The following is a 16,056-nucleotide window of genomic DNA, read 5'->3' on the forward strand; positions in this document are numbered from 1 at the left end:
AATCGTAGAGTACGTTAGTTAATATAAGAAGAAACGTCTAGCTTCGCGGTCTCTCTCTCTCATTTGGATGCGTAGAGTACGTTAGTTAATATAAGAAGAAGCGTCTAGCTTCGCGGTCTCTCTCTCATTTGGATGCACGTCTTGCCGCATTGTTTCTCTCTTATAACCTCATTATTTCTCACTAATAACCTAACTGAAGCAGCACATGCCCTTGATACGAATTCTAATACGAATTCTTGATACGATTGCCTCTGGCCTAATCACAGCCATGCTGATATAGAGCCGGTATCGCTCTCGTACTCGAGTGATATTGCTCATATATATATATATATTGTGTGTGTCTATAAACATTAACATTCAACTGCTTTTATTTACAGCAAATTTCTTGTGTAAATATTTTTATGAAGACAAAACGATTAAACAGCTGAGACATAAACTGAAGAAATTTTAAATCTATTAATTTATTCAAAAGTGCATATGCAAGTCATACATGACACCTCTTCTATGACAAGCATGTTTTCAAGTTCTGAAATCAAACTCCTTTTCATATTTTTTGTGGTTAGTTCAGGTTGTAAAATGTATTGTGATATGACTTGCCAAAACTTAATGATATTTATTGTGAATTAATAATTAATGATATTTGTATCTTGTAATTATTGCATATTTGTATCTTATGATTATTTAAAAATGGTTTTCACTACTAAAAATAATGATTAATAGGAAAAAGTTGTTTTCTACTTGATAGTTACATTATCCTTCATTTGGGAGATTCCCTTAGCAAATATTGAAGTATTTGATTAATTGTGATTTGATTAATTAGTCAGCATTTCTTGTAATTAGATTACATTTTTTTAATCGATTGGCCACTCCTTGTGTCCTTGTGTTAAAGAGTTTACTGGGTTCATCTTAGTTCCTGCAGGATACAGTGTGTCTGTGCAAGCGTGTGCGCGCACGCGTGTGTGTGTGTGCGTGCGTGCTTGTGAACGGCAAAGTGAACTTTCGTGGCATGGTAGGAACCCTCATATATCACTTACATGACTTCAATAGTTAGCATGCTGGACGACCTTCCTAACGCTGTAATCTTAATCAGGAAAAACACACATACATTCAACATCACAACCTTTACCTCAATTCTCAAACAACAAGGACCAAAACTTGTATTGCTCCATCCAAAAATCTAAACATAATAACAATAATGACCAATATCAGTACAACATTCCCCGTTGTATCAGCAATAATACAGCTATAATTGATTTTTAATGTTGTTAACATGGACGCTATGTTATTGTTTGCACAGCTGTTGAAAGAAAACTCTCAAAGATCGGCCAAATAAAATCCAATGGTTTTATTCCTCCGTCTCTATGGATGACGGCACACCCAACTCCTCAAAGACCTCAACAAAACAGGATTTACAGCTTTTGATTTAAATCACTGCTGTCTCCACAAAACCCAAATAAGCCTAGATCAGTCCCTTGTCTTGTAAAAACAGCTTCTTGTGGGTCTTTGAGAGAATATATATATATATATATATATATATATATATATATATAGTGTTCAGATCCATTAGGTAGATGGGTAGATTAGCCAAAAATCTCTAAAATCACCCACTTTTGGCTTAGAAGTTGCCTGCACGCACATCTGTTTAATGTGAAAGGTTGGTTAGCGGAATACATAATCAAATTCCACAACAGTCCGATCTTTCTGTCTGTCAATACATGATAGAAATATTCACACATACACATACTATTTTTCTTGAATCAATATCTGTTTCCCTTTACAGCTAAAATGCACCAGTGTAATGTGGATATGAGCATTTTCATGCTAAATGACTCTGGAAGCAATCCACCGGTCGGCCATCAGATAATTAAAAGGTTTCAAATCTATCATGAGCTAAATAAATCTGATGAGCTGAGGGTATCTAATTGAGCATGCATGTGACAGAAGGGTTGATTAATGAGATCATTACTAATGAGAGGCCAGTAAACCCTTAGTAAAAATGCCCAGGAAAGAGGTCAATTGAGCCTCAGTATGCGTATGTGCACGTGATTGCAATACTGCAGATGTTTGCATAACATACATGGATGATTCTTCAAATTAGGGGAATTTTTCTGTCAGCTAGGATGATTTAAAAAATAATCTTTCTAGCTTTAGAGGACATATTCAAATGTATCTGATTTTCATCATGGCCTTAATTTTACCAGATTTTTAAGATTAAATTATAATAAAAATTATATTTATTTTATATTTATAAAGAAAATCAGGGAATTCTACTTGCACTTTTCAATAAGAACGTTTTATATACACTACTGTTCTTTTTTTTTTTGGGGGGGGGTAGCAGAGGCATTTCTCTCAGCTCATTAAAAAGTTTGATTTTGATCCAAATCAAAAAAATATTATAATATTTTAAATATTTTAATATTTTAAAATATGTAAAATATTAAATATGTTAATATTATTTATTAAAATAAATAATAAAAAAATAATATTTTTATTATTTATTTTAATAATAAAAATATTATTATTAAAATATTATTACAGTTTAAAATAATTTCTATTTTAAAATGTAATTTATTCCTGTGATGACAAAGCTGAATTTTCAGCAGCCATTAATCCAGTCTTCAGTGTCACATGATCCTTTAGAAATCATACTAATATGCTGATTAGGTCCTCAAGTTTTTTTTTCAGGATTCTTTATGTAAAATCATTTTTAATATTCTTTTTACACCCTGATCTGAGAGTAGCTTCAGTAGGTGCCATTTCCAACCTAGTTAGTATTTGAGAATTAAGAAACAACTATTTTAGTTTAAACTTATTCACTAGTAGCAAACTTGTTTTTCGCTAAAAACTGAAAAATTGCATTAGCATCACACACAATATAAAAAACCCACTCGATCAATCGAAGCTTGATCAAGGCCATGATCTAATGTGATAAATGCATAACAAACAGCTTGAAAAAGTTTAATTTTTCAAAATGTCAAGTAGTCAAAAGTGCCACTAATTGAAGAAGCACACTTAAGTGAATTTGCGTTTGTGTGTGTCACCTTCTTCTGCAGGATGCAGTGAAATATGAAGATGAACATTCCCTGCAGCGAGTTAAAGATGGTGAAGAGGTAAGCCATGATGACTGTACTCTCATTGATATACATCAGTCCAAATGCCCAGGTCAGCCCCAGCAGACACAGCAGAGCTATGGCACCTATAACCCAGGACCTAAGAGAGAGAGAGATAAAGATAAATTAAACAGATCAAGTGCATAACTCTCACTCACTCACACACATTCGACACATGTATGACCCCAGCTAGTTTATATGATCTAAGTATATTAAAATGTTATGTTATTTTATTGGACTGTATCTGTTTCCTCAGTTTGACAATAGTAGGATCCGATTATAAACTGTCTCAGAGAAAGGCTTTATTCTACAGCAGTCAAATGTCAAGCTGGCTCCAGCCATAATATCTACTAGTCTGTACTTAGCACTGAGTCTCACACTCATTTAGTGATGTAATTTAGTCTTTGGGGTCATTCACACACATATACACACACACACACACACACACACACTTAGACTCACACATATTAAGCTTGCAACCCATTTATACTGTGAACTGCGCTAATGTGACAGGCTAATGTTTGGCACTGAAACAAGATCATTAGAAAGTATTAGACAGAGAAAGAGAGAGACAGACGTACAGAAAGACAGGGAGAAACTTTTGAGACGATATGCAGAGAGACAGTAAATATGAATTATTGTTTCCATCAGAGACAATAATAATAAATAAATAATGGTGGATCAACATGGAAAGACTGACAGACAGACAGACAGATATATTGATTTTGAACCAACTCGGAACTGATGCAGAGAGAGAACGCACTCATGAAGAATTATAATTACATTGTTCATTTCAAAGAGCCACACTGGAGAATTGATGAATCACTTAAATAATTTTAACATTCAGAGAATCAATCAAACAGTGGAGGTACTACACAGCTAAACACTCCAATCAGAATGCGTGATTCACAGAACTGGCACTCTGATTGGCTGGAGACTCTTACCAGTGACTATCCATAACAAGCCATGCCTCAACAGAATGCTGAAATGTAAAAGAGAAAAAAAGGATGGAAAAGGAAACAACAAAGAAAAAAAGACAGATGAGGCTGATGAATGATTCATAAACATCATAAATAAAACAAAACAAACTCAACACAAACAAATAAAATGAAAACTTCTACTTATGATAATGATGGTGAAATATGGTTGAATTTTCTCAGTCGACACAAATGTACATATTGGGGTATGGAATGTGATGGTATAAGACGGAAAAAAACAACAACAACAACAACAGCCAGACTGCAAGTACGTTTAGCAGCCCTTGCACCTTATGATAACGTGAGAGCTGTGATGGTAGGTGGGGTTAAGCTCTCAGTAGCCAATAGCCTTGCAGGAGCCGAGATAATCTATTCTATGCACGGCAGCTTCAGAACTTTGAATGGAATTTTGTGCTGAGGCTACATTTTTGACTGGGCCTGATTTTCTAACTTAACTTTTACTTTATTAAATCGGCCATCTTGTATCCTGTGCTAGCAGAGGCATTTCTCTCAGCTCATTAAAAAGTATTTTTTTCTGTTACTGATTTGGTGACAAAGAGACTTATAGTAGTAAGGTTAGGGTTAGATAATGGCAACAGGGCTATAGTATGTACTTTATAGTGAGAAGAAAAGCTCTTCTGTTAGGTATATGAGAGTGCACAGTTGCCATAGACACAAAAACCTGAGTTTTTCCCACTGTGTGGAAATATTATACAAATATATATAAAGACAGAGATATACACACACACACACCACCATTCAAACTTTGAGGTCAGTAAGATTTTTGTTATTATCTGAAAGAAATGTGTACTTTTATCCAGCAAGGACAAATTCAACTGCTCAAAAGTGACAGTAAGGACATTTACACTGTTACAAAATATTTCTATTTCAAATAAATGTAGTTCTTTTGAACTTTTATATTCATCAAAATCCTAAAAAAAAAAATGCATCCCAGAAATGCACCACAAAACTGTTATTTTAAATTGTAATAACATTTCATAATATTATGGTTTTCACTGTTTTTGATCAAATATAAGCAGCCTTGGTGAGCCTTCTTTCTTTCTGGATGAGGCTTCTTTCAAAAACAATAAAAAAATCTTACTGACTTCAAACATTTGAATGGAAATATATAGTTACACATTACAATTTAATTAGTGTTTAAATGACATTGGCAACAGGTTTTTATTATTTAATGTACTGACATTTGTATATTTTTAAGTGTGGTTGAAAGATCGAAATACTTTTGGTGGTACTATAGCTGTTTATAATAAAGTTTTGCAAACTTGTAAACATGGTGAACAGGTTTTTTAACTGTTAATTGTAGAAGTTAATATTTAGTAACTTTGTTCTCCCATGAAGACAGTTCCAAAGAAGCTGAAACAGAATCATCCGTTGCATGGCTGTGAACAATACTCAGTTTGTTTCAGTTGTTAACTAAAACTAAAATAAAAAAATTAACTAAAATCAAAACTGACAGATAAAAATAAAAGCCAATTCAAAATAAATTGTTAAATAAAATCAGTAATAGTATATGAATAATACTCAAATATAACACTTATATAACATTCTTGAATTAATCAGTGCTTTTTAACAATTTGGTTGAGTAAATGATTCAATGACTCACTCAAAATGAATCACAGTTTTGAACCATTAAAATAGCGCATCGATGTAACCTGAAAATCCCTAACACTAATGTACAAATTGACAGTTTGGAAAGTCCCACTGCTGTTGTACTACATATCAGTGTTTCTGGAATGTCACTTGTCCAATCAAATAAGAGTACTGTAACAGTTGTATAACATGAATATTTGTGCAGAATTTCCACATTTGGGTCACAGTTTTAAACAGTGACTCCTCTGCCTGTGTTCTGAACATCAAAAAGAATAATCAATTACTGAAATATGCTAACTAACCTAGATTCAGTATGTACTGTCTGCCAGTGGGCTGTAGTGTATAGATGAGACATGCTACACACTGTGCATTACACACTTTCTGATCCCCCACATTACTGGCTGTGTATCAGTACACCCTGATATGCCAGCCCCAAGTGTCCTAGCTCTTAAAGATGATGCTGACTTCATTTGAATAAATAGCGCAGGGAATGCGGTTTATGTTTATTTATTTATTTTATTTTTTTTAATCATTACTGATTCGGTCCCATCAGAACTTAAACATCAAGGAGAAAATGACAGATAAAAGACACTTTAAACTTCATCTAACTTTAGATAGGCAGTAGAACATTCTTCTCATTTAAACACCTCTAAGGAACGGTCCAGAATTAAAGGACAATTGCGTGTTTAGTGAAAATAAAGACAGTCGCAGTGTAAGCAAGAAAAGCAATAAAGCACACACACATTGAAACTCAGAATAAATGCCTTACTTGATGTTGTCCAGGCAACCGGAGTCAGGCTTGAGAATCGCTGTGTGGTGAAACATCTTATATAGTGCAATGCCCAGGAAAATAACATTTAGCTGCAACACAAAACAATAAATGCATGATACAAATGCAATAACTATTTAAAACTATAAAAGAGGACCTTGCCATTCATTTGTGATTTCTGAAATCCTTACTGAGCATATTCTCACTTGTATATCAGAAATGAATTTGGAATGAACAGATTTAAATGAATAAAATGACGCAGAATAGCTCAATGGAGGATTCACCTTTCTCCATGCTTTTCTAAGCCTGAAAATCACAATTTTATCATGGGAACTAGTGGTGCACCAAAATGAACATTATGGAGCCAATTAATCTGAAAATGCTCATTTTAAATTAAATAATTGAAATAATTAAACAAGCCTTTGTTTGGGAAAAAACAATGGTATATATAGTTATTAAATAAATTGATAACAGTATAGAACAGCATTTATGCATCTGTTACTGTTTTTTGATAAATGTGATATTGCCTATTCCAAACAGATCTTGCACACATTATTATGTGCAAGAGAAAATCACAATAACTCCCAAACTGATTTTTTTTCTATACAAGCACTTCTTCACCCTACAGTATATTGCATAAGATATGTAGGTTAATATCTCACTGTTTGTATAATGCACGTACAGTACTGTACAAAATAAGTGCATGTGTACAACCTGTTCGCGAACAGAAAATCATTGCATTAAACAACCAATATGCAAGGGGAAATCTATCTATCTATCTATCTATCTATCTATCTATCTATCTATCTATCTATCTACCTACCTACCTACCTACCTATCTATCTATACACACACATTGTATTTTTTGTTTTAATGATATATTTCATATATATATAATTGTGTTTGAATTATGTCAGACATTATGTATACACAATTAGAAAAAAACAAACAAATGTAAACTGCATAAATGTTTAAAATTTTTGTCCATGTGCATCTCTTTTCCAGAGTGGCTTCTCACCCCCCTCTCTCGCTCTCCCACTTTGCTCCCTGTCACTTCTATACCGTCCTATACTAATAAAGTGAAAAAAAAAAAAAAATCGTAAAAAAAAAAATTGGTTGTCTGACTTGTTCTTAAATCAGTGTTTCAGCTGAGATTTCAGCCTATTTTCTCACAAAATTTCAGCACATTCCAAATCAGAACACCGCTAAAAATTCTGAAATATACACAATAAACAATCAAGATAAAGCAAACCCAACTTACACACACATACACACACACTCCATCTTTCTCTATATATAGCAATGGGGATGCTCAGCTTGTCTGGTGGGGTGACTGTGACTTTCCCGTAATTGGGAAAATGCCCTCGACAGACCATTATCTAAACCCCCCGTGTGGGTGTGTGTGCGCCAGTGTGGAATTGGCTTTGCTCTATCATTCTCTAAACCCCCAGTGTGTGTGTTAAACTCACCATGATGATGAGAGTAGCAGGCCCAATGAAACTCCAGATAAAGTAAGTATCCAACCGTAGCCAGCACCTACACAGAAAGAGAGCAAGAGAGAGATTTTCAAATGAAACTGATTTCCAACCCTCTCCAATTAAGATCAAAGCAAGTTTAAGTTCCAGGAAGGAATGTTCACATTATGTTCTTGTGTTTGGTTGATCATCGCATTCAGAACAGGCTCATTGGCCATGGAACGTTTGGAATCTCAAGGGGTGACTGACAACCCAGAGCTGAATTATTAAAATCTTCATCTCTGCTATACTGAAATCACCTCTACAGCCCAGCAGGAGTGGAAGCATCGCTGTTAGAGTGTGTGTGTATATGTGTGTGTGTTCCAGGCCACCAACACAGTCAGACATGCTCCCTCTTTAAAGAACAGATACCATATGCTAGAGAATGCAGAAACCAAATAGGATTATAAATATTTTAGGAATTTCAATTCATGTGTGCTGGGATTAGGCCACGCAGACATGCTCTTTGTGCTATATTTTTGCTCTTACCAGCCTGGCACTGATTTCACCAACCATCTGCCATGACAACACCTTAATTTATGCTCCTCTCTACCATGGTATTTATATAGAGGTGTAGAAAAAATTTGCAAGTGTGGGGGACACATTAAGGCATGAAAAGCACTGATTATCTGCCAAAAAGTGGAGGGACGAATATTCTAAAAGTGGCACGGCCATGTTTTCCCTGCATAAGGATCCCTTCACCCTTGTTTAGATCTCCAGTGTTGGCTCAGGTTAACAGGATATGCAGTAAAATAGTATTCTTCTCCCTCCCTCCCTCCCTTCGATTCATTTCTAGCTTTTAAATGAGTGTGACCTAATTCTGTGGTCTGGTGAGACTTTGTGCATGAGTGACCACCACTTATTCACATGCCACATTCAGCATCTCATCTTTAAATTATGATTTTTGCTGAAATATTTATCTGAGTGAACATCCCTTACGGCTGTGTCTGGCCACTAACTGCAGTGATGCCAGCTGAACAAGTTTCTTTATGAATATGAATTAGGGCAATTTCACCATTTTGCCCATTTCAGAACTCATGAACGCACAGGCGACTTTCAGTACAACCTGATCTGATGCGCTTGGCACTTGCAAAACATTTTGCTGGAGTAGACAGCATTAGAGGGATTTCTGATTTCCTCCACTCACTGATCACAAGTCAAGTAATTTTGTGGCTTATTGCTATCAAAGAGAGAAGCATGTTTTTAGATGACATGTCTTATTTTAGATGGCATGTCTTTAATTTAATATTTGGTGTACTTACTGTACTGTTACAGTAAAGTTTGGGGTGGGTAAGATTTTTGTCAATGTTTTTGAAAGTCTCTTGTGCTCACCAAGGCTGCATTTATTTGATCAAACATACTGTACAGTAAAAAAGAGACATATTCTGAAATATTATTACAGTTTAAAATAATTTCTATATTTTAAAATATAATTTATTCCTGTGATGGAAAAGCTGAATTTTCAGCAGCCATTACTCCATTCTTCAGTGTCACATGATCCTTCAGAAATGAATCATTCATGCTGATTTGATGCTAAAGAAATATTTCTCCTTATTATCAATGTTTTGATAAATTTTTTTCAGGATTCTTTGATGAATAGAACGTTCAAAAGAACAGCATTTTGTAACTATGTAAATGTTTTTACTGTTACTTTTGATCAACTTAATGTGTAATTGCTAAATAAACATTCATTTCTGCTGATTTGATGCTAAAGAAACATTTCTTCTTATCAGTGTTGTGATACATTTTTTTCAGGATTCTTTGATGAATAGAAAGTTCAAAAGAACAATCTTTTTTAACTATGCAAATGTTTTTACTGTTACTTTTGGTCAACTTAATGTGTAATTGATAAATAAACATATAAATTTCTTTTAATATAAAAAGAAAGAGAGAGAGAGAGAGAGAGAGAGAGAGAGAGAAATATTAATGTTTTGGACCCCCCTGACCTTTATTTCAAGGACAAAACAGCTGAAACATTATTCAAATATTATTATATGAATTTGTAATGGCATGAGGGTAAGTACATGATGACAGAGTTTGTATTTTTTGGTGAACTATCCCTTTAATGAGTGAATTAATAATTGATTTGAGTCAAGTTATTTGTGCTCATGAAGTCATTTGCAACAAAGCAGTTGTGTTTTTATCCAAAGTGACTTTCAGGGCACTAATTGCATAGCCATTCCCCCTTGAGCAGTCTGCTGTGATGTGTCTTGCTCAAGGGCACTGTGCTAATAGAGCACGTCTGTGATCTCAGTAACTCTTTTCCTCTGTCACTAAATCCTGGGATTGAACCTACAATCTTCCTTAACCGTTAAGCAAAATTGCTCGTAAGAAGGCAACTGGGTCTTTGCAAGCAAAATTGGAAGCCGACAGATGCATTTTGGACATCACACTAGTGATAGACCAATACATTGGCCAGACAGATTAACTGGCTGATACTTATGTCTGCTTGGCCAATTAAAGTGTTACCTCCCCCTTATGTCAGTTCCAAAATCTACTGAAAGCTCTCTCAATGAATAATTAGCAATGCCTTTATTTAATTTCTAGTGGATTTTTATTTTTAAGTTATTTATTTCTTTTCTAGAGGATTATTTTGTGTAAACATTGTGTGGAATAATTATGTAAAATAAGTGTACTTTTAATTATGTAGGGTAAACTGTTTAACTAAAAGGTTTTGAGTCAAAAGTCCAATTGCATAAATGTGTTTTCTCTCAAAAGGTGTCTTTCAAAGCTCTCTTCAATTAGATTTTTTCTGTTTTAAATTAATTTTGCCCTTCAAACTAAAATATTTGTAATAGCTGTTGTATAAACAAGTGAACACAATAAAACCACAGTGTCATATTATCTGGCAACTACAGACACTCTCAGAAAAAGGGCCCAAAACTGTCATAAGGTACAAATATGTACTTTTAAAATACTGATGTGTACCTTTAAGGATTAAAAATGTACAAAGAAGTAGCTTTTGCACCTTACAGTGACAGCTTTGTATCTTTTTTTTTTCATACATACACATACAGTGTGTGTGCTATAACAAAGTTTTGCCATTTTTGTTCATTTTTGAAACATTTTATCTTACTGTTTACATTTTTGCTGTTGGTGATTTATAATTGTTTTACTGTTAAAATGTCTCTGAAAAGGCTGTTTAATGGCACATACTGTCAACACATGGTGCATGTTTAATCTTTCTTGAGCAATAATGGTGGAAATGTTTTTTTGTTTTTTTTAAGCGCATTATATTGCCAATTGTATCTGCCATATACATACACTCTTTCGGTTCCATAGCTGCGATAGTCCACGGCGGCAGACACAGCCACTATAACAGCAGGCACTCCGTATCCAGTGAGATAGAAGTACTTGGTGCGCGAGTACTCGCTCTCGAACACTTCCACCAGCATGATGTACAGCTGTACGCCTTCCAGAAACATCCATGTAAATGCAGCCAAGAAGAAGAAATGCAGCAGAGCCGCAAACACCGCACAGACGATCTGTAACAAAGACATACACGCTAAGCACAAAAGGTGCTGTAACTATCTACCAGCATCTGTGTGATCTGTGACTCTCTGCTTTGAGTCTTAACAGTCTGTTCTGTTATCACTTCAGAAATTTCCCGACGGATTTCCTGCATTTTATCTTTGTCGTTTTCCATTTGTCTTTGCTTATATTCTCCTCTCTCACTCTCTCTTTGTCTCTCTCTGAGGATACAATGAGATTTTTGTTATTAACGAGAGGTCAAAGACCCTCTCCATTTATGTAATTAACAAGAGCCAGGTGCCCAATTTAACAACTTAAGGAATAGTGTGTGTGTTCTGCAATAAATCTAAATCCATCAAGTGTGTATATGTGGTGCTTTCCATACGGAGCTGGTGTGTGTGTGTCGTACGGGCTGGTCTGCACGGTTGATTCCAGTGAGGAAGAGTGTTTCGGCAATAAAGAGGGAGATGCAGAGGTTCTTGTGGATGGTGTTCCTGTCGCTTTGGAGACCGCGGAAGAAACAGAAGGTGAAGATGCAGATGAGCAGGCAGACCAGAGACAGCAGGATCCCCACCCACGTTATGACGTCCAACAGCAGCTCATGCACCTGGTCCGCTTTCTGAGAAACAGAGAGAGACGAAGGACAGAAGGATGTTAGTCAAAGTCCATATCTACTACCTTAGGTGAAGTATAAAATACTAACTTTCCATTTGTGTGTGGTGTAAATAGCAGCAGCCTTACAAACAGAGTAATCCTGTTACATACACTACTGTTGTTTGTGATTGAGGTTGTAAAGGTTTTTTTTATGTTTTTTTTTAAAGTCTCTTAGGTTCACCAAGGCTGCATTTATTTGATTAAATATACTGTAAAAACTAAAAATTATGAAATATTATTACAATTTAAAATAACGGTTTTCTATTGCAGTCTTTAGCATCAGATGATCCTTCAGAAATGCTCAAAAACATGTCTTATCACAGTTGAAAACAGTTGTGCTGCTTAATATTTTTGTGGGAACCAATCATACTTTTTTAGGGATTCTGATGAATAGATGTTTGAAAGAACAGCTTTTTAACAGAAATCTTTTGTATTATTGTGTTTATTATTTTATATATATTTTCTTTACTGTCACACCAATTTAATTCATCCATGCTGAATAAAGGCACTTATTTCTTTAAAAAAAAAATCTTGCTGACCCCAAATCTTTGAACGATTGTGTAAAAATATATAATTGATTATTATTTTAGCTCTTCAAAAGAAAAGAATCACTAGCATCACGTTGCATTGGTGTAAAATGTGTAAATGTAACATTTTTTTATTTGTATTCAACTACAAAACTTCTCAAAAAGCCCATCCCTACTAAGGAAGTTCCTCACTGGTAGAGTTCAGACAGGAAGATGCATTCATGTGTTCTACCGAGGGCCCAGATGAAATTTTCTTTAAATTTTCTGCATTAATTTACAGTAGTGGAGAAATACACTTTGATAAACACCGCTGATAGTAATCTTTTTGGCAGCTGAAATTAATACACATATATAATGATTGTACATATTGTGTCACATTGTGAATGATGAGCATTCCATTTCTGTGGAGCCACAGATTGTGGGCCTGGGTCTGGGTCAGAACGGCCCATTCATTTCAGCGGTAGTGTGAGAAATTTGGAGCACTGCGGCTATGACAAGACTCGGTGTTCAGTGAATGTGTGCAGTCAAGCCTGCACACACACAAGTACACACACTAAATGGTTTTATTAATCATTCATATGTATACGCAACATCCATTAATTCAGCCTCAAGGGTGTGGGTCCAAACGATGTGCGTGTGTGAATGTTTAAGGTCAATCCTCTCTGCACACAACATTTACATTTATGTATATCTTGACCTTTCGCCTTTACGTTTTGTGCATAAATCATTTCGGCCATCTTCTGTTGACATGCACACACAAGTATTAACGCCATGACATGTTCATGCATGTACAACATATTAGTTCACACTATGTTTGGGCTTTCCATGTCTGTTTTTGTCCATTTATTACTGATTTTATGTGTGTGTGTGTGTGTGTGTGTGTGTGCACGTTGAGAGAGAGTGAGCAATGAGTGTGAGTGTCCTCACTGAGATAACACATTATACAGTCTTACAGCCCAAGGGAAGAGCCGAATGGCTTCAGGAGACCTGTGAGGTCTCTCTTAGTGGCGGATGACGTAACCCTATTGCAGTGCTAGTGAGTGCAGTTCAAATTTTTATACTGGGTCTGGTTGTAAATCTCAGGTAAGCTGTAAAGTATTCCATTCTCAACAGAACTACTACAAAGTTAATGACAGTTAGGGTATTTCGAAAAACTCCCATCTCATTTTCTCCTCCAACTTCAAAATCGTCCTACATCGCTGCAGAAGTACCGACCCAGTGTTTACAAAGTGAACATGCACTTTGAGTATTTTTTATATATGTTAATATGTCTTTTATGTTATGTCTTTTTGTGCAGCATGCCCTTTTTCCAAGCCAAATTTCTCCCATGGGAGACAAATAAAGTTAACCTAACCTAACCTAAAGAAGGTCAAACTCCCTTTACGAAAAATGGTAAAACAGCGATGTAGGACGATTTTGAAGTTGGAGGAGAAAATGAGATGTCCATTTTACTGACTGAAATTGCGTGATGATAATGTGCAAAACAGTCAGTGTTGTTATTGTTAGCTTAAAAACTATTTAAATAAAAACTATTAAAATGTTTTTATTGAAATAAAGCTAAAATAAAATAGAAACATTAAAACTTAAATCTGAAACTATTTATTGTTGACTAAAACTATTTAACTAAAACCTATTAAAACTATTCAAAATGTTTCTTTTAATTCAAATAAAGCTAAAATAAAATAGAAATATTAAAACTTAAATATGAAATGAAATACTCACTGAAATAAGTTTAAGATGACTAAAGTTGACTGAAATTTAAGTCAAAGAAATGAATCAATTCACGTTAAAAATAAAGCTAAACAGAAACATGAAAAATAATAAAAATGACAAAAGCACATAACAAAATTAAAAGTAAAATTGTAATATAAAAATAAAAGCTAACTGAAAATATTAATAAATACTACAATAGTATATAAATAATACTAAAATAACACTGGTGCATGGGAATGTGTTAAACTGTAACATTCTGAATAGCAAGTACCCTTTATTTTTATTTTTTTTAAAGGACCTGTTAATATTTTGTGTCATTAATATATATTGAAATATAGTGTTTTTTTCTTCTTCTTGCCATATTGTTGTCATCCGAATAACAAATGAGACCCTGGACCACAAAACCAGTCTTAAGTCGCTGGGGTATATTTGTAGCAATAGCCAACAATATATTGTATGGGTCAAAATTATTGATTTTTGATTATTAGGATATTAAGTAAAGATCATGTTCAATGAAGATATTTTGTAAATTTCCTACTGTAAATATATCAAAACTTATTTTTTTATTAGTAATATGCATTGCTAAGGATTTAATTAGGACAACTTTAAAGATGATTTTCTCTATATTTTGATTTTTTTGCACCCTCAGATTTCAGATATTCAAATAGTTGTGTCTCGGCCAAATATTGTCCTATCCTAACAAACCATACATCAATGGAAATCTTATTCAGCTTTCAGATGATCAGATGCTGAAATTGACCGTTATGATTGGTTTTGTGGTCCAGGGTCACAAATCAAGAAATCCTTAGTCAATATAAATTTTCATTAGTACTCATTGATGAGATGAGCATTGATAAAATAAGTGTGAGACATACCTTGACTTCCACGTGGGCCATAAGCACTGCAAAGTTAGTGAGGTGTGTGCAGGAACAGGAGGTGTGAGTGCGGTTGGTGCCGAGTAGTCTGCAGTCCTGAGTGGACCAATATCCCGTCATAGTGCGTTTGGAGTAACTCCAAAAAGAGCAGTTCGGATTGAAGTTCTCTTCCGACTGCTGGAATGAGGAGATGCACATCATAAACTCTTGTATGAGTTAAAAATTATAGTGACGGAAATACACACAGAAAAGATCCTGAAAGATGAAATTGTACGAGTATATAATTACCTGTATGTGTTTGACAGTGAAGACCACAGGTTCAGACAGGTAGACCTTGTTATTGTCTTTATTAATAGCTGCTGTAATAACAGGTGAGTTGACTATCAGGGAATAGTTTGGATAGGCCGCTACACTGCCCAGACGCACGCTAGCGTTCTCCGTGCACAGGTATTGACCGAGGTTCTTATAGAGAACAAGCGCCATGCGGATCTCACCTGAGGAATAGAAAACACACAAGCGGTCAGTCTGGAAAGTGACAGATAGGGAATTAGACAGAGGCAGATGGACAAAGACGAATTACCATTGCGTCCTTGCTGTTTGAGTGTGTTGGCGGAGAGATGAATGGAGTTGCCGGTTAGTCCAGATTGAGGGAAGATTAGATCAACCAGATTAACATCTGTACTTAGACGTGCCACCTCCAGTTCTGCAAAACATAAACAAGCTCACAATTAAATGCTGCCCCCTATCAGACTGGAGGAACTGTAAGTTTAACTCTTTTCTAGTGGAAAACAGAAACTGTGAAAAAATACTGATAAAACAGTCTATTTATTTATAT

The 16,056-nt window shown here is 34.9% G+C and overlaps 1 protein-coding gene across 1 annotated transcript in view; it reads right to left on the minus strand.

Annotated features, from left to right (window-relative positions):
• adgrl3.1 (adhesion G protein-coupled receptor L3.1) overlaps positions 1-16,056 on the minus strand; it is a 119,354-nt gene that overhangs the window by 11,024 nt on the left and 92,274 nt on the right. Inside the window, 9 exon segments of the mRNA XM_016464929.1 lie at positions 2,703-2,731; positions 3,042-3,210; positions 6,468-6,559; positions 7,937-8,003; positions 11,246-11,466; positions 11,862-12,071; positions 15,222-15,398; positions 15,510-15,715; positions 15,802-15,924. Of these exon segments, the coding sequence (XP_016320415.1) occupies positions 2,703-2,731; positions 3,042-3,210; positions 6,468-6,559; positions 7,937-8,003; positions 11,246-11,466; positions 11,862-12,071; positions 15,222-15,398; positions 15,510-15,715; positions 15,802-15,924 (1,294 nt within the window).

This window comes from Sinocyclocheilus anshuiensis, unplaced genomic scaffold (genome assembly GCF_001515605.1).
Source record: "Sinocyclocheilus anshuiensis isolate Anshui unplaced genomic scaffold, SAMN03320099.WGS_v1.1 scaffold128, whole genome shotgun sequence".
Lineage (NCBI taxonomy): Eukaryota > Metazoa > Chordata > Actinopteri > Cypriniformes > Cyprinidae > Sinocyclocheilus > Sinocyclocheilus anshuiensis.